Source organism: Sceloporus occidentalis, unplaced genomic scaffold, assembly GCF_023333645.1.
Source record: "Sceloporus occidentalis isolate IW3139 unplaced genomic scaffold, rSceOcc1.0.p SCAF_4, whole genome shotgun sequence".
NCBI classification, from domain to species: domain Eukaryota; kingdom Metazoa; phylum Chordata; class Lepidosauria; order Squamata; family Phrynosomatidae; genus Sceloporus; species Sceloporus occidentalis.
This window is the reverse complement of record NW_028316984.1, coordinates 90627623-90646376: the sequence shown is the minus strand read 5'-3', so window position 1 is coordinate 90646376 and position 18754 is coordinate 90627623. Positions and strand designations below refer to the sequence as shown.

Genomic DNA, 18754 nt, shown 5'->3' with positions numbered 1-18754 from the left:
ACACTTCTATCCAGGACCAGGAAGAATATTAAAATGTCCTCCATTTTGAGCATGCCTAAGAAGCATGCATTTATATTAACATTTTTTTAAAAACCATCAATTTTTTTTGCGTGTCCTCCATTTTTAAAAAATGTGTCCTACATTTGTCCCGGTTTGGAGGTCCTGACTTATGGCAACCCTGACAGAGATGCACATAGACATGGTTCTGATTTTTAAAAAATTAACATGAACAACAAATTGGGAATGCTTGAGTGAGATTATTTGCATATTTGTGTTGCAAAACAAAATGTTTATTAGATAATCCCTGGGTTGTAATTTATTTTGTTCTGAATGTATGTCTTTTGCATCTAGCTCTTATTGGTGGATGTTAAGAGTTCTATTAAAAAACACCACCACCAAAGTAGAACCCACAAATCTGAAGTTTTTCCACTCCTGGGGTAGACAACAAGTTGCCTTGCAGAGCAAGATTATCTTTCAGTAAGATCACCTGGTAAAGGCTGCTTCTCAGGAATATTGGTTACAAATATCTTTCAGGAGGGCATGCATTGTGACTTCAAAAGGAGAAGTCCGACTGCCTCTCTTTATTGCCTTTGGTCCCATGGTGTGATGTTCATTTTTTGTCTACACAGACATCCTTCAACATCCAAAGCAGAATGTAGATGCTGTTGGGATGATACCACCAATTTTTTATTATCTCTGCCTGATGAAGAAAAGCTTTGAAAGCTAGTGTGATATACCTTATGGCTTTTATTTGGTCTAATCAAAGTATTATGGATTTTGGACTGGATTTTTTCCCCCTTTTATGGCCAATATGGGTTCCCTTGCTAAGTCTGTTTATACTGTTCTTTCCTCTGTTGGTTTGGGAATCTTTTATTCTTCTATGTCCACCTGACCTGAGTTTCACTGCTTGTATAAGAAGCACTGAATGTAATTTGTGATGCAAACAAGATTCAGATAAGAGGGACACATACACACACAGCCTAAAAGACACTTAAAACAGATAAATCAATACATCACACACATTCCCTGGCAGTGTATTTATGCTCATAGCAAAAGCAGAGGCCAGTGTGTGCTATTCTATAGTGTCTTCCCTGTGACAACTGTAGACAGTGACTTGTGGGTCTCTCCATATAAAAGTCTTTGCCAGTAGAAAAAATAATAATTAGCCACCCTCTTGGCTGAAAGCTACTTTTGACATTGTTGTTTTAATTCATCTATTTTATGTATTTTAACTTACCCTTTTAAAACTCTGTTGTTTGCTGTCATGAATTATAGTTCTTCAGAAAAAAGTGGGATAAAACTCTAAGAAATACAAAATAAATGTATTACATAGATAAAATGACATTTGTGGTAGCTCCTAGAAAGTTGTACCAAAGGGACTTAGGTCCAAAACACACTGCAGAAATAATCCAGTTTGAGACCACTTTAACGGTCCTGGCTCAGTGATAGGGAACCCTAGGAATTGTAGTTTATTATGGCACCAGAGCTCTTTGACAAAGAAGGCTAAATCTCTCACAAAACTACTGTTGCCAGAATTCCCTGGCATTGAGCCAGGACAGTTAAAGCAATCTCAAACTGGATTGTTTCTGCAGTGTGTTTTGTACCTTAGTCACAGCCAAAGTATATTACAGCAGGAACCATGTACAATTATAGAATATATTTGCCTGAAATATTATTGACAGAACTCTACTTTTTTACCAATGTGTAACATATGAGATTATCAGACGCCTGAAAATAACGGGAGCAAAGTGGGACGCTCTTGTCACAATCGTGCAGTTGTGGCAAGAATATCAGATGATGGCATGCGACACTGACATTATCCTGCCTTGTCCCGTCCATGGGGAGGAATTCTCCCATTGCTTTTAATGAAAAGTGATGGGAGAATTCCTCCCCACAGACGGGACAAGGATGGGATAATGCTGACGCTGCATGATGTGAGAGGGTAGTTGCCTTTCAACTCCAAGCTGTCTTGGATGAAGCCGATTATCTGGACCCATTTCAAACTGGCTTCAGAGTGGGATACGGAGTTGAGACTGCCATGGTCGCCTTATTCGATGATCTCCGTCTGAGTATCAACAGGGGTAGCGTGTCCCTGCTGGTGCTCTTGGACATCTCAGCAGCTTTCGATACCATCGACCATGGTATCCTTCTGGAATGCCTGAGAGAGTTGGGTATCGGGGGCACTGCGCTCCAGTGGCTCCGTTCCTACCTCTCGGGAAGATTCCAGATGGTGAGGCTGGGGAACAGCAGCTCTCGTAAAAGAGAGCTAACATCGGGCGTCCCTCAAGGCGCCATTCCGTCCCCCATGCTATTTAACATTTACATGAAACCGCTGGGAGAGATCATCCGGAAGCATGGAGCTCGGTGTTATCAGTACGCTGATGACACCCAGATCTATCTCTCCATGTCTCCGACTGACACAGTGACTAAGGACAGCACCTCTCCTCTGGATGCCTGCCTGGGGTCAGTAATGGGCTGGATGAGGAAAAACAAACTCAAGCTGAATCCAGAGAAAACAGAGGTACTCGTGATAGGTACCTCAAGTCCAGACAGGGAAATTTGTCTTCCAGTCCTGGATGGGGTCACACTTCCCCTAAAAGACAAAGTTCGCAGTTTGGGAGTACTCTTGGACTCATCTCTACAGTTATCATCTCAAGTAGATGCGATGGCCAAGAGTGCTTGGTACCAGCTTCAACTGATACGCCAACTGTGACCCTGCCTCGACCGAAAGGACCTTGAAACAGTAGTACATGCACTGGTAACCTCTCGATTAGGTTTCTGTAATGCGCTCTACATGGGGCTACCTTTGTACCAGGTTCAGAAGCTTCAGTTAGTTCAAAATGCTGCAGCCAGATTGGTCACCGGAACTTCTAGATCAGATCATATAACACCGGTATTAAGATCTCTCCACTGGCTGCCTATTAGCTTCCGGGCTCAATAGAAAGTGTTGGTTATCACCTATAAAGCCCTACATGGCTTGGGCCTGTGTTACTTGAGGGAACGCCTCTCCCCATACAATCTGCCCCGCACTCTCAGAACTATAGGGAAATGCTTACTTGAATATCCTAAAACGAGATTTGCATCAACTCGCCAAAAAGCATTTCCATCTGCAGCTCCCACATACTGGAACAAGCTCCCAGAGGAGATAAGGCTTAGTTCCTCTTTAGATGCCTTTAAGGCCTGTTACAGACTGCCAAAATAAAGCTGCTTCGGGTCTCTTTGGAGGTATGCTGTTTAAATGATGCATGCGTCCTAAGAATCCGGAAGCTGCACCAAAGCTGCACTCCAGTGCTTAGGAATGGAGTGTGGCTTTGGCGCGACCTCCGGACTCTTAGGACCCATGCATCATTTAAATAGCATACCTCCAAAGAGACCCGAAGCAGCTTTATTTTGGCAGTCTGTGGCGGGATACAAACGGGCAGGGGAAGACGTCTTGGAGGTGTATTCTGCTGAATACGGAGCCTCCAGACCGCCCGCCCCAGGGGCGTGGCTCAGGAGATGGGGCTTCCACATGGGGGGCAGTGAAGACGCCTCACCTGGGGCCGTTTCTGACCCACAGTTTCCAAACCGCCACCTTGGAGGATGCTGCAAAGAGAGAGGGAGCTTCCTCACGGGCGGCCAAAAACGGGGCTTTTTTTTTCCTTTGCCGGCTGGCGGATGCACAGCTGCGCAGCTGCAGCGCTAAGCAGCGGCGGCAGAAAGCCTGTGTGCACATTTAAAGTGCCAAAGCCCCTTTAAAACTTTTTTCCCCGCTCTGCCCAAGAACAGTGGTGGTCTCCTGCCAGCTGGTGATCAGCTGGTGTTGGCATCCTTGCCCGCTTGCACTTTGCCAGTGTCACCAGCATCATGGATGCCTCCTCTCCTTTGGTCCCCGCGCTCCTGCTGAATCTGCAATGCACAGCCACAGCTGTCGCCGCTGCCACCGCTGTCCCCCTGCCATCCCCCATCACCTCCCTTGTACATATGTAAATATTTACAGTTTTAGGGGTTTTTATTGTTAGGTGAAAATGGCACAGGAATGTGTGTAGGGGCTCACTTTAAAGTCCAAACTTTCCAAGCAGCGCATGCGTACATGTTGCTCTAGGGTTAGGGTTAGGGTTAGGGTTAGGAGTCTTAAAATGCGCTGCAGCTGTGCTGCAGCTTCCACACCTGCATGGCAGCTGACGCTGCAATTAAAGCCTGACTGCAAACTGCGCATGTTCCAGGACCCCGACTCATTATGCGACGCAGCAGACACAGAGCTTTTAAATGGGCAACTTAAATTAGTGGCGTAGCAATTCTGGCGTACCGGTGCAGCAGCTTACAGATGGAGCTGCGCAGCTGCGCATCAAACGGAAAAGAAGCGGAGAAAAGCAGCACCTTTTTAATGCCGCTTCTTCCCGCTTGGGGCGTGCGGGGGGGCGTGTTCATGGCGGCATTCAGGTAACGCCCGTCTGAAGGCTCTACCTTCATGACGTCATGAATACACCCCTTTTTGCCCGTCTGTATCCCGCCTGAAACAGGCCTAAGAAAGCCTTAAAGACCCATCTTTTCCAGTCAGCATATCCTTCTGACTCCCTGTAGAAATTATTCCTTGTTGAAAGATGCTCTTTATGACTGACAGATGTTATTATTTGTGTTCTTATTTGTGATTTTAAGGATGCTTGTTTAATTATATATGTACTTGCGATTTTACTTATATTTGATGTATTGTGCAATTGTATTTGAAGGTCTTGTGAACCGCTTTGATCACTGTGGAAAGGCAGTATATAAATAAAGTTATTATTATTATTATTTATTATGTCGTCTGATGTTCTTGCCCCAATCGCACAATTGTGATGAGAGCGTCCTGCTTTGCTCCCGTCACTTTCAGGCATCTGATAATCTCGTATGGACTTGTGTAATGTATGTATGTACTGTATGTTTGATTGGATACTTTTAAATGATCAGTCAATCAAAATGTATTTTCAGAAGTTTCATGAGGAAAAAAGTCATAGTTCCACTGTTTTCCATGATGCTGAAGTCCTCAAAGCTGATTCCCTATATCATTTACAGAAACAGAGAAGAAACATTCTCCTCTATTGTGATGTGCAACACTTAATCTCTGCAGTGAGGGATACTGGGTTAAAAACTGTTTAGGAATTAACCCCATTGTCTACCCATGGGTACACACACTCACTGTTTTAGTACACTTCCATTGTTGTTGTGTGTCTTCAAGTCATTCCTGACTTATGGTGACCCTAAGGTGAATTTATCACAGGTTTTCTTGGCAACATTTATTCACAAAGGGTTGGCTATTGGCTTGCTCTGGGGCTGAGAGTATGTGACCTGTCCAAGACCATCCAGTAGGCTTCTCTGGCCAAGCAGGGATTTGGACCTTGATCTCCAGAGTCCTAATCCAACACTCAAACCACTATACCACACTGGCTTTCTCCCACCCATCCTCATAAAATAATTTGGGCTGTAGGCTGAATAAATGTTTCCTGTGTCTATTTGAATCCCAGATGATAGTTACAATTCTTCATACTAAAATAACTGTTTTCTACATATATTCAAAGATGTATAAGTAGTATCTACATATACTTTGGTCTTCCCCCCCCCCCCCAAAGATTTCCTAAGAGACCTATACAAGGTATGCAGTTATAGAGATCATGGGTGGGTAATGCGTCTCCTCCTGATGTTGATGAATGACCATTCCCATCATGAGTTTGGAAAAGCTACATTTTAGATTACAATACACAGGCTCCTCCAGCCAAAATAGACAATCTCTTGTTTGGAAATTTTGTTTTATTTTTTTATTTTCAGAATTCAAAAGTAAAAGCACACTACTCACGTTTCTACACTATCTAACCCCTACCCCCACCCCATCCTCATGAGGATGCCCTTGAACAGTTCATCACATCTGCTCTCTGGTTCCCTCACAACATTCTAATACTCATTCATATGGTTATTCACTCTCTGGCCTTAGGCAACATCCTTCCTGCTGCCTTTGTCCTACAATGACCATAGTTAGAACTGAACTTGCCACCTCATCTCCATACTCACAAGGTTTGGAATATACCCCACTCACTTCCATGCCAGCATTCTCTGAAGATGCCAGCCATAGATGCTGGCGAAACATCAGGAATAAACTCTTCCAGAACACAGCCACATAGCCCGAAAAAACCCACAAAAAATTATCTCACCATGCTGCAAGCCACAGGATTTCACAGGATGCATCTCCAGGAGAATGGTTCAGGTGGTTCTCTTTCACCTGAATGCTGGCAATCCAGGACCTTCTATATTAAGTTGTAGGTAGGTGTGATCTCTACACATCTGGTAGAAGAGGAAATTTAATTCATAGTAATTCATTTACCCTCACTGTCATACTCCAGATCCCTTAAAACTCTGAGCTCATTATATTTTTAGCAGGTAGGAGAGCAGCTGCTGTTCAAAATGTTGCGTCGCAATGGAAAAATAAATTCCCTGCAAGGTCTCAGCCAATTTTTTTCATGTGATAATAAAGAATCTTGGAGAAATCATCAACAGACTGAAGTTGTTCTAGCTTTAGGCTTCTGTTTGTTTTCCATGCTTATCTCTTGTAAATATTTTCTAACCAACTGAAGTGTGAAAAGCAGTGTTTTCTGGCAAGATTCTCCAAACTGTTTCTATTTCAAGCGCAAAAAGCAAGGAACAAGAGAGAGATACTCACACATGATTTTTGTACCTCTACACAACTATCTCAAACACTCTGCTTCTGAAGCAATATTATACAACACACACAAACACACACATCTCATATAGGTCTCTTGGAAAATCTTTAGAAATGCTAAAACAAAGAAATGCCAATCACTTAACTGGGATAATCATTAATCACAACTGTTCTAGAAATTCAATAAAGCCAATGTGAGGAACAATTTAGGCTTTGTGAAGCTGGACCCCATCAGGATTTCCATTTCAAAACTGAGACAGTGCTTGCATTATTAAAGCAATTAAAGCAATGATTAGCAAGTTAGTAATCACAAAATTCTATAAACAACTGGAAATACTCTAAGGCCTAGATCCAGTTGCTAGCAGAGTAGGCTTACTGAACCAACTGATGAATGGTAATGTAAAGTCAAAAGCTTTCATGGCCAGCATCCAGTTTTTTGTGGGTTTTTCGGGCTATGTGGCCATGTTTTAGCAGGGTTTCTTTCTGACGTTTCGCCAGCATCTGTGGCTGGCATCTTCAGAGAATGCTTTGCCTGGAAAAATTGGGTGTGTATATACTGTGTGAGCCTGGGAATGCAGGAGTGATTTGCGTGTGTATCGTTCTGTGTTGATGGCTGGCCTCAGGCTGGGAGACTAATGCAAAAGAGGATTAATGTCTGCTAATTGGTGGTCATTATCTGCTGGGAAAGCCCCTGACTCTGAATGGTTTCCCAGCATTCCCACAAAAACCCACAAAAAACTATGATAAACGGTAAGTCAGTATTTCTGAAAATATCATTGATTCAACTGATTTATTCAAACCAAGACTAGCCATTGGCTTTGGATAGGGGTAGTCAAGAGCCAGTGTGGTATCATGGTTTAAATGTTGGATCAGGAGTCCAGGAGATCAGGATCCATATCCAAGCTCAGCCATGGAGATCCACTCTGTGACATACTCTCAGCCACAATGAAAGCAATGGCAAACTTCCTCTGAATAAATTTAGCCAATAAAACCCTAGGATAAGGTTGCCACAGGTCAGAGCCGACTTGAAGGCACATAGCAACAAAGGCAATGTGCAACTCTCTACATATTGTTGCACTGCAAGTACTAGCAGCCCTAGCCAGCATTGGCCATGGTAAGGAATGCTGGGAGTTGCAAGCCAACAACATTTAGAAGGGTTTTCATGGCTGGCATCCACAGTTTTCTGTGGGTTTTCCAGGCTATGTGGCTGTTTTCTGGAATAGTTTCTTCCTGATGCTCCACCTGCATCTGTGGCTGGCATCTTCAGAGGGTGGCGGCCACCCTCTGAAGATGCCAGCAACACATGCAGGTGAAACTTCAGGAAGAACCTCTTCCAGAACATGGCCACATAGCCTGGAAAACCCACAGAAAACTAATATCTAGAAAACATGCTTTCCCCACTATTGGATTTAGGTTTAATACTTTTCCCTAACAGTGAGGCCAATAGTTTGACTGTATACAGTGGCATCCCTAGGGTTGTTGTCCCTTATGCAGTAACTCATGGTGCCACCCCCACCCCCCCACCATTGACCTCCTCCTATACCACACCATACATAATCCTTAGTAATGTTTTTTTTGTACTAATGTTACTCGTAAATTATAATTCCCATATATCACTGCATGTAATGGTAATAGTTGTGATATAAATAACAATTATACCTTTAAATTACAATATCATACACACCACCAAAATATATTTAATCTAAAAAATAATTAAATTTTAATTAATTATTATTTTTTTAAAAACCCAGAGTCTGTCCTTTCTCCTTCCTCTGAGCCTTTCTTCATTCACACCATCTTTTTAGCCTTTTAAAGGGATGCAGGCTAATGCCAGAGCACGTTTCTGTGAAATGATAGATGTCTGGGGAGCAGAAACATTGGGAGCAGAAAAGATAGATGTTTCTCACCCTCCTCCTTAGTGTGTCACCTGGTGTGGCCTGCACCCCGTAATGACGCCTCTGACTGAATATAATAATGACAAGTCTCAATATCTTTACCAAAGGAGAAAAGAGATTGAATCTACTAATAAAAGTAAAGTGTTATTTTAACTTTAATGTTATATTGGGCTTTTCCTAGGTGGGATATGTGTAGATTTTCAGAGGTCTAGAAAGAAAAGGCATGTACTGGAGAGAGGGAGAGAACATATTTATTATTTCCTCAGAACATTCCTAGGATGAGAAGGACCAACGTTTCAATGGTTCTTTCCCCACATTTTATGTAAATCTGATATGCAAATTTTATTTTCTTGTTCCATGTTAGTATTTATTGGCTGCACCCACACTGCAGAAATAATCCAGGTTGACACCACTTTAATTGCCATGGCTCAGTGCTATGGAATTTTGGGAATTGTTTGTTGTGGCAACAGAGCTCTCTGCAAGAGAAAGCTAAACGCCTCACAAAATGGGCATCCTTAGGATCACTGGTTGGGTTCTTTATTCTGATGTAACTTTCCTCCCATTTGCAAGGCTGCAAAATGTGCCCACACACAGCTCCCACCAGCTGCCTCCCTGCCCACCAGTGCCACAACAGACTACAGTTCCCAGGATTCCATAGCATTGAGCCATGGCAATGGTGTCAAACTGGATTATTTCTGCAGTGTGGATGCAGCCATTATTCTGCTTCTGCAATAGCAATTTGATACTGTTTTTACTAAATCAATGCAAACAAGAGTGGGACATCACATTTCTTATTAAAAACAAATAAAAGCAAGAATTGTAGAATTTTGTTTCACATACAACACATACCCTATTAAGAAGTTAACAGTCATCCTGGGATTGTTAACTGCATGTTTTGCACAATATTTATTGACTGAGTAAGACTTCCATATAGGAGTCTGGCATTTTGTATATTATGCACCAGCCTGATAAGATAGATTTACAGTTTCTGCTAATTGTCAAGACGGTTAGATCTAAATTTGTTAGATGTAGTACCTAAATAAATATTTTTAAAAACCTATCATTCCCACAGGTTTACAAGCCAAAGCAGGGTAGCAAATAACTTTGCATCTACAGATGCTCCACATTTTAATTCCCTTGATCCCTTACCATGGCCATGTTGGCAGGAGCTGGAGCAAACTGAAATCCAAAATATTTGTTATTGTTGTTGTTGAGTGCCTTCAAGTCCATTCATGGAGACCCTAAGGGGACTCTATGATGGGGTTTTCATGGCAAGTTTATTCAAAAGGAGTTGGCCTTTGCCATCCCCTGAGGCTGAGAGAGTGCGGCTTGCCCAAGGTCACCCCAGTGGGCTTCATGACCAAGCTGGAATTTGAAACCTAGTTTCCAGAATCATCGTCCAGCACTCAAACTACTACACAGGCTGGCTCTCTTGGGACATCTGGTCATTCTGACAGGTACAGCTCTTAAAAGTGTTGTCAAACTGCATTATTATTATGAATATTATTATTATTATTATTATTATTATTATTATTAGGGGAACATTTTCACTGTAGAAATAATGCAGTTTGAGTAAGTTAAAATAATGCAGACGTTGAAATGTAGGACATGTCCTATAAAAGGAGGACATTTGGTCACCCTGCATCCTATGGAATCCTGGAATTTGTGGTTTTACAAGGTCTTTAAACTACACATCCCAGGATCCTAGGCGCAATGGCCATTAAAGTGCTGTCAAACTGGGGTGATTGAAGGTCCTCCTTTTCCCAGATGTACCCTCCATTTCCACCTTCTATCTAGGAGGAATTCCAAAAGGTTCTCCTCCATTTTGAGCATGACTAAGAAGTATTAATCTACATTTCTCTGAGTGCGTTCAGCTTTTCTTTGGTCATGTCCTCCATTTTCCTTGAAGGTCCGTCATTTTAAGCAGTGCCTTGTCCTCCTTTGCAGCAGTGAGGGGGACACATTGTGTCTCCAGTGTAGATGCACAATAGGAAGCAGAAGGGGTTGTTTTGGTTGAAGTTGTTGTTTTCTTAAGGGCGAAAGGAGCAAAGGCCCTGCTTGTTTTAGCCTAGGTGGTTTTCTTGGGCCTTAGCATTCCCAGGGTGCTACCATCTCCCTTCCTTTGGCCTTCTTCGCTCAGGCACCCTCCTTGGGGTTTTCCCAGGAGATATAAGTGGGAAGGCTTTTCCTTCTCAAGGTAATGAAAGGGGGTGCAGGGTGCGGTGAGAGACAAGGCAACAACAACAACAGAAGGAAGGGATGACACACACATTCCAGCGCCAGCTCATGAGGCTGGATTTGGGGCATTGAGTCATTCCAAATTAGCCTCTCTGCTCATGGGTTTGTTTCACTGCTTTGTGATACAGGACTAGGGTGGGAATCTTCCACTCGCCAAGTGATGTTGCACTGTAACTCCCAGCATTCCTATATTAACTGGCTAGGGCTGATGAAACATGTGCATGATTCTCAGCTCCTTGAGGGATTGTGTGCCCCCCCCCCCCCGTGAGTGGCCAAATCCCTTATGATAGCCAGCGTAATGTAGTGGATTGTGTTAGACTACAACTCTGGGGACCAGGATTAGATCCTCACTTGGCCATGAAACCCACTGGGTGACACAGGGCAAGTCACATTCTCTCAGCCTCAGAGGAAGGCAGTGGAAAACTCCTCTGAACAAATCTTGCCAAGAAAACCCCCATGATTGGTTCACCTTAGCGTTGCCATAAGTTGGAACAACTTGAAGGCACACAACACACATACACACACAAGGTGCACAAACTTCACAGGTAGTAAGGGACATAAAAGATTTGTAGACAGCCCTTAAGTGAACTTGCTAGGATAATTACACAAAAAGGGTCAGTATGGTGTAGTGGTTTGAGCGCTGGACTAAGACACTGGGAGACCAGTGTTCGAATTGAGTTTCAGCCATGAAACCCACTGTGTGAGCTGGGGCAAGTCACACTCTCTCAGCCTCACAGGAGGGCATTGGCAAACCCTCGCTGAAGAAACTTGCCAAGGAAACTCCGTGATAAGGTTCTCTTAGGGCAGTGGTTCCCAACCCATGGGTCGGGACCCCTTTGGGGTTCGAAAGACCCTTTTATGGGGGTCACCTAAGACCATCGGAAAACACATATTTGCATGTAGCATGTAGCAATGAAAATAATTTTGTTGTTATGGTCACCACAACATGAGAAACTGTCTTAAAGGGTCACAGAATTAGGAAGGTTGAGAACCACTGTCTTAGGGTCACCATAAGTCAGAAACAACTTGAAAGCACTCAACAACAATTTACACAGAGTTTAACCAATACATTTTACTGCCTGAATAAAACAGGAACAAGTGGTGGAATAGATCCACCTATTGCTCACAGAAAAGCCAGATGAATTGGACCTAGACACTTTGTTAAGTGTTGGCCTTATGAGCAGCATCCTTTGCCCCTCAGGAAGGCAGCCAAGTGTAGCTTTCTGGGTAAAGATCACACAGCACCCTCCTCCAGTATCTTACTGCTACTTCCCCAAATCTTTATTGCTGTTTGAAGCGACCACCTCATTCTGCCTACCTCATTAGGCCAGTTTGCAAAAAAAAACATTATTATTTATTTTATTTACTTATTATCATTGTATTTATACCCCACTCTTCAGAAATGCTCTTAGAGGCACTTACAAATTGGTAATTGGACAGTTGCCCCATGCCAGAGAAAAGCTCATCACATCCCATTTATCCCAGTGGGACTGGCTTTCCTTTAACATATTAACCTGATTTACATCAGTATAATCCCATTTCCACAGAGGTCAACCAGATACTTATGGGAATCCCACAAGAAAGGCATGAAGACAATAGCACTCTCCCACTCCTGCTCTACAACAACTCTGCATAGAGAGAGATGCCTTTCATAGTGAAGGTATTCATACAGCCATCCTAAGAAGATAACCATTGATTTCATAGTCTAACTTCCCCAATAAAACCATCCAAGTTGGAAGCATCACTTTGCTTGTCTGGGAAATTAATGCAACAATCCAGTGGTTATTGTAATCCCTGGTGTTCCCTTTCTTGGGGACTGGAATGTATATTGAGTTTTTCCAACCTGTGGTATTTGTTGAGACATTTCAGTTAGAATTAGAGAAAGTTCTGCTTCTGTAGCTTGAAGCAGATCTATTGGGATGCCATCAGTTCCTGGTAATTTATTTCTCCCAAATGTTCAGAGTGGAGCTTCTACTTCACTTTCTTTAATATCTTTTAGCAGACTGCAACTAATATGTAACCAGCAGAGTTGCTAAATTCCTTGCAGCTGCTATTACTCTCTGTATAAGATATTTGAAACAGATACAAGTAAACATTGTAAAATTAACTATAGCTGCCATTATTACTTCAGATATTATGTGACTTGTTGTATGAAATTTTATCTGTTTTTATAAATTATTTGACAATACCATCTACAGGTATATGGATGGGATATAACTTTTTATATTTTTTATTATTTTCTTGCTGTTGACACTTAAATGACTATGCCAAAGAAAACTTTTTGTAATATTTCTATAATCCCTTAAAATTCCCCTGTAATTTGGCACACGATAGAGAGTTTTATTCCATTTTAGATTTCTCGTTGATTTGTATGGAGATCCTGATTGTATCGTGTCTATATGGATATTTGGTCATTATTGTATTCTAGCTGTGTACTGGCTGTAAGCCGTAATAAATAATGTCAACTTCACTTTCTAAAATTATCCTTCATCAAATAGTTCTTCCTGGAATAAAACTGTCATACTTTCATTGCTTTGATATAGTTCTTCAATGTATTGTGTCCATCACTTTTTTATTTGTTCTTGGTCATGTAATGGCTTTCCCTGCTAGTCATCCATCCCCATTCTTGGTTTAAATTTCCCTTTGATTTCTTGGATCTTGTGGAAGAGGTCTCTTATTCTTCCTTTTTTGGTGTCTTCTGTTCCTCTTCATTTATTGTTATAGTAGGAACTACAGTTCCTTACCTATAAAAGTACTAACAAGTGTTAGGTATGGCACTACTGCCATTGTCTCTGAGAGATCCGCTGACGGTGTCACCTCTCACTATCCCTGCTGCCCAGTAGCTGTTTGGCACATTTAGTCTGGCTCCTCAACAAAATCCTGTCTGACATGAGAGACCCTACTGCATAGCACTACTGTGGCCAGCATAGCCTCCTGCCTCACATGAGCATGTAGTACTTCCATTGCAGCCTTACCAACTAGGACAGCTTAATTTTGCTACATCTTTGAATAACTACTAGCGGAAGCTGGAGATTGATAGAAGAAATATTTATATTGCAGTCCTTCAACCACTTATTAGCTGTAAATCCCAATAAATTCAGTGAGACAGGGTGCTTTCAGAGATTTCCTACCAGTGGATGTTCAACTCATTCTACAGCAATTCTATCATTCCCTCCTTAAGGAGAGGGGGGAGGGAGAATAAGTGAAAGAAATATTAAGAGCCCATTCACATTAAATAATTATATTCTACCAGCTGCCATGGTTCTGTCCTATGGAATCCTGGGATTTGCAGGGGCAGCCAGAAACTGCTAGTACCTCACCAGACTACAAACTCCAGGATTCCATAGGACAGTCATGGTGATTAATGTGGAATACAGCACTATATTTGTATAGTGTGAATGATTCCTAAGAAAACACAGGAAGTTACAAACAGGGAATATTGACATATCCTCTGCCCAAAGTACTGTGAAGGAGGTACTGGAGAATGGACAATAAAAGTCTTACCTGCAAGTATCCTTACTTCTGAGTAGACATGTATAGGACTGAGTAGACATGTATAGGACTCTTATACAGTACTACAAACTTATATTGTCTGGGAGTAAACCCTATTAAACTCAGGTAAAGTTTATTCTGTAAATACATATTACTGTTCCAACTTGAACAAAATTATAATAGAAGTATACCATCTTAGTTTAAATGTAAATGGTTTGCTATGATATAATGTAAATGGCTTAACATTTTAACCATTCAGGCCTATCCAGTGGATAATTTATTCAGACATAAACTCACAGGAAAGAGACTTACTCCTAGTGCATACGGGACAGCAGGCTTAAATACCACCAGGCTAAAATGAACATACTAGCAATGTTGAATTTCTTGCTTCAGAAGATTTTGTAAGTTTTCCAGTTAAGATGGTTTGAATGATAATACTGTTGAAATTACATTACTGCTGATGGGACTAAGATAGCTTGAGAATTGTCAGAGTCTTGCGGTAAGCTTGGCTGTGATGCAATGTCCTTTGGGGAGGCAGATGGCCAAAGTTCATAAGTCTATGAGTTGTGTGCACAATTAGGTTTTCCGAAGGGTAACTGTGTTAAATCTATTGCAGCAGAATCAAGAAAGAGTTCAGTGACACCTTAAAGCTTAGAAATTTTATTATAACTTTCACATACGTTGATTGAAATATATTCCCGTTCATCAGATGCATCAAGTGCTACTTAGGATTTCAGGTATATAGGCAGGACTTGGGGTAGGACTGCAAGTAGTTGAGATCAAAGGGAAATTAAGCACAGAAAGTACTGACAGTGATATTGTATTATTTACAGTGACCAGTCAAAAAAACTGTTGCTCATAACACAAATATCTTGATACTATATCAAGTTGAAACATATATAGCATCATAGAGTTGGAAGAGACCACCAGGCCCATCGCACCCAACCCTCTGCTATGCAGGTACATACAGTCAAAGCACTTCTGACAGATGGCCATCCAGCTTCGGTTTAAAAAAATTAAAGAAGAAGGAGACTCCACCATCTTCCAGGGCAGAATCTTCCACTGTTGAATAGCTCTTACTGTCAAGGTCTTCCTCATGCTGAGGTGGAATTGCTTTTCTTGTAGTTTAGTATGGGAAAGATGTTATTCTGATTCAAATGCTGGGAAATAGACTGAAACATCCAAATTAATATAATATAGTCTTGTATAGAAATGTTGTAACACTTTTGAGACTCACTGAAAGAAAGAAGTTGGCAGCATGAGCTTTTGTAGCCTTCAGTCTACTTCCTCAGATGCATTTCATCCTAAATCCTAAATGCATCATAAGAAGTAGACTGAAGTCTAGGAAACCTCATGCTGTCAACTTCTTTCTTTCAGTGAGTCTCAAAGGTGCTACTAGATCTCTCTAGATATCAATTCTACATATTAACACGGCTATATCTTTGAATAATAGCCTTCTAAGTCAGAGAAGAGATACATTGCTTGCATTACAGCTGTCCAGCATCCCCTTCCCTCTGCACCTGCCTCCTGCTCTTGAATAGCCCCTGCCATGGTTCCTTTTCATGGGCATCTTCCAGCTCCAATTTCTTCCCTCCTGTGCCCCATTTTTTTTACCTCCTACACTGTTGTACCTAAGAGTGTTATTATTTCCCCATGCCCTAACACCGCCCATGATTTCCAGGAATTTTCTGGAGACCTGTTCTCCTTTCCCAGTAGATAAGGGTGGAGCATCCCTTAATTTGTAACTTGGGTATCTCCTCCTACTTGCTCCAATTAGTAGGAAGAAGAAAAAAACTTTCCAGAGTTGGGGTGGTGGCAGCGAGGAACCCCTAGAAGTTTTCCTTGCCTACCACTCCAATCAGGCATATAATTAACTTAGAAATTAATTTAGCCATAAATGGTTATCCATTTATTGCCCTTTTAAACAACCCACTAGTCAAAGGTTATCTGGGTGCTGTACAATCTGCTAAATACATGAAGAGAAACAATGAGTAAAAAACAGAGTAGAGCTGAGGGTCAGTTCAGATATGGATGTATTTTGGTTTCTCATTATCTGATGTCTGAACTGCTTTTATTACAAATGATAATCTTGTGGGTAAATTGCTGTGAGATTACCTGAACTTTCTGCATGCGCTATTTGATCTTTTCACGTATGTAAGATGCCTTCTGTTGGGCAGCAGATATCATATGGACATACATATGTGAAGCTGACCCTTTCATAAATATACATGGATTTATAAGCTCTTTAAACCCATACACTGTTTCTATTAAAGAGCTTCCTTATACCTGCTAGTTTCCATGTGAGCATCAACTGATACTATGCAAAATGGAATAACTGGGAGAAGGAAGAGAACAGCAACAGTAAAGTGCTCCAGATAGTTATTAATATGCAAAGGAGATTACAGCAGCTATTCTATGAGGAAGCTCTGGCAATGGAGTTGCCAAAGGGAAAATCCAGACAGGCATACTTTTGCTGTAAGGTGGCAGTCATAAACACTGATTTAAGAATATAGCCCATTGACATTAGTGAGCTATCCTTCCAAATGGGTGTGTTTACACATGTTGGACTATGGTTCCAAACTCAAATCTTTGCAAAAAGGAAAGAAAGAGCTGTAGCTAGCTCCCATCTTTTCAGTTTTTACCAGCTGGTCTGGACCCTCCCTCACTCCATCAAAGCCAACCATTCTACTAGGAACAGAAGTATGACTTTCTGTTAAAGCAGCAGGTGAAAGTGGTCATCTGGAACCCGAAGCCACTGAACCTTTCTGTCCACAGTTGGATTGACAAGGTGTCAGCAAATTCCAGTATGGCTCAGGAAGGCTAGCAACTTCTAATAAAGTTAAGGCGTGAGGCGATTTCTTGGAGGCCTGTGTTTAGGCCATTTTTAAAAAGTTCTCAGCTGTTCAGAGCAGCAAGTTGGCTTGTCACTAGCAGATTTTCTACTAGGCCAAAAGGGTGAGACCCTATTCTATCAAGATGGCACCTGCTGCATTGCAACTACTTCTGAGAAGGTGTTTTGACTGTAAGGAACCTAACCAAATATACAAGTAAGAACTAGGGCCCAGATTTACTTTCCTCCTCCTTCTTTCTGGTCCCTTTTCCTTTTATGTTATGTATTTTCGTTTGAAAACTTGAGACCTGAGACTGTTTTGTTGTTGATATTTGGAAGCATTTATAAAGAAACATGTTTAATCAGAAGAATGGAATAAAAATGCTATAAATAAATAAAAGGTGTACCGAGGGTGTTTGCCTTGCCAGTAATATATGGATCTTGTCACAAGAGCAACCTTTTGCTTCTCTCCAGAACAGGCAGTTGAAAAAGGAAACAGATATTGTGAAATTAAAGAGCGAGATTGTGTTTGCTGAGAGGAATTGCCACAAGAGGAAGTTCTGGAACTTCCAGTTCTCTTCAAAGAATGGGTTAAGATTCACTGATGATTACTGAAGTTCACTAGGCTACTATAGGAGCAGCTGTTTGGATGAAGCCTCTTGAAAGACACTCAAGAACAAAAATGTTGGCTTGATGGATAGCAAAAGATAATAAAAAAAAATAAATAGGAAGATCCTGCTAATTAATAAAGGCACTTCAAAAGTAGGGCATAATGTAATTAGATACAGACGTTGTAAGGTCCAAAACGCACTGCAGAAATAATCCAGTTTGAGACCCCTTTAACTGCCTTGGTTCTGTGCTAGGGAACTGTAGTTGGTTGTGGCACCAAAGCTCTCTGAGAGAATGCTAAATGTCTCACAAAAGGACAGTTCCTAGAATTCTCTAGCACTGAGCCTGGGCAGTTAAAGTGGATTATTTCTGCAGTGCGTTTTGGACCTAAGAGGCTTGACCAGGAAACCATTTCTTGGAAGCCTTGGGTTAGTCTGAAACAGAATCACAGACCTGGAACGGACTCTTTCTCTGAACTGCTGGTCCCTCTCATGTCTCATCCCTTGCCTTCATATGGTCCAGTAGAAGGTTCAACTAGCTGCACATCCATGTACACGTACCAACATTCACAGCCTACCATTCATAACAGTACACTTACATACTGCATAAGGTGGCGCGCCTACAGAAGCAGCAGAGATCCCTGGTTTGTTCTCCTCCTCCACTGTCTCCACTGCAGCTGTTTGTGTAAGCAGAGTAACATTTTACTATGTTTTTGGTTATGTATATACAGTACACACATACATTATATATATATATATATATATATATATATATATACATTATATATATATATATATATATATACACACATATATATATATACACACACACACACACACACAGAGAGAGAGAGAGAGAGAGAGAGAGAGAGAGACAGAGACAGAGACAGAGACAGACACAGAGAGAGAGTATGCATATATTTTATCTATAGGCACATAAAGAAACACACATAAGCATATTATATAAATATACATGGCTATAAGTTAGCATGTACATACAGTACCTATACACACATGCAGG

General features: G+C 41.5%; 1 protein-coding gene across 1 annotated transcript in view; it reads left to right on the top strand.

Annotated features, from left to right (window-relative positions):
- Nucleotides 1–7401: 7401 nt before the first annotated feature.
- Nucleotides 7402–18754, top strand: part of RNH1 (ribonuclease/angiogenin inhibitor 1) — a 33994-nt gene continuing 22641 nt past the window's right edge. Inside the window, exon 1 of the mRNA XM_089520853.1 lies at nucleotides 7402–7420. Within this exon, the coding sequence (XP_089376979.1) occupies nucleotides 7411–7420 (10 nt within the window). The 5' untranslated portion in view covers nucleotides 7402–7410. The remainder of the gene's footprint in view (nucleotides 7421–18754) is intronic.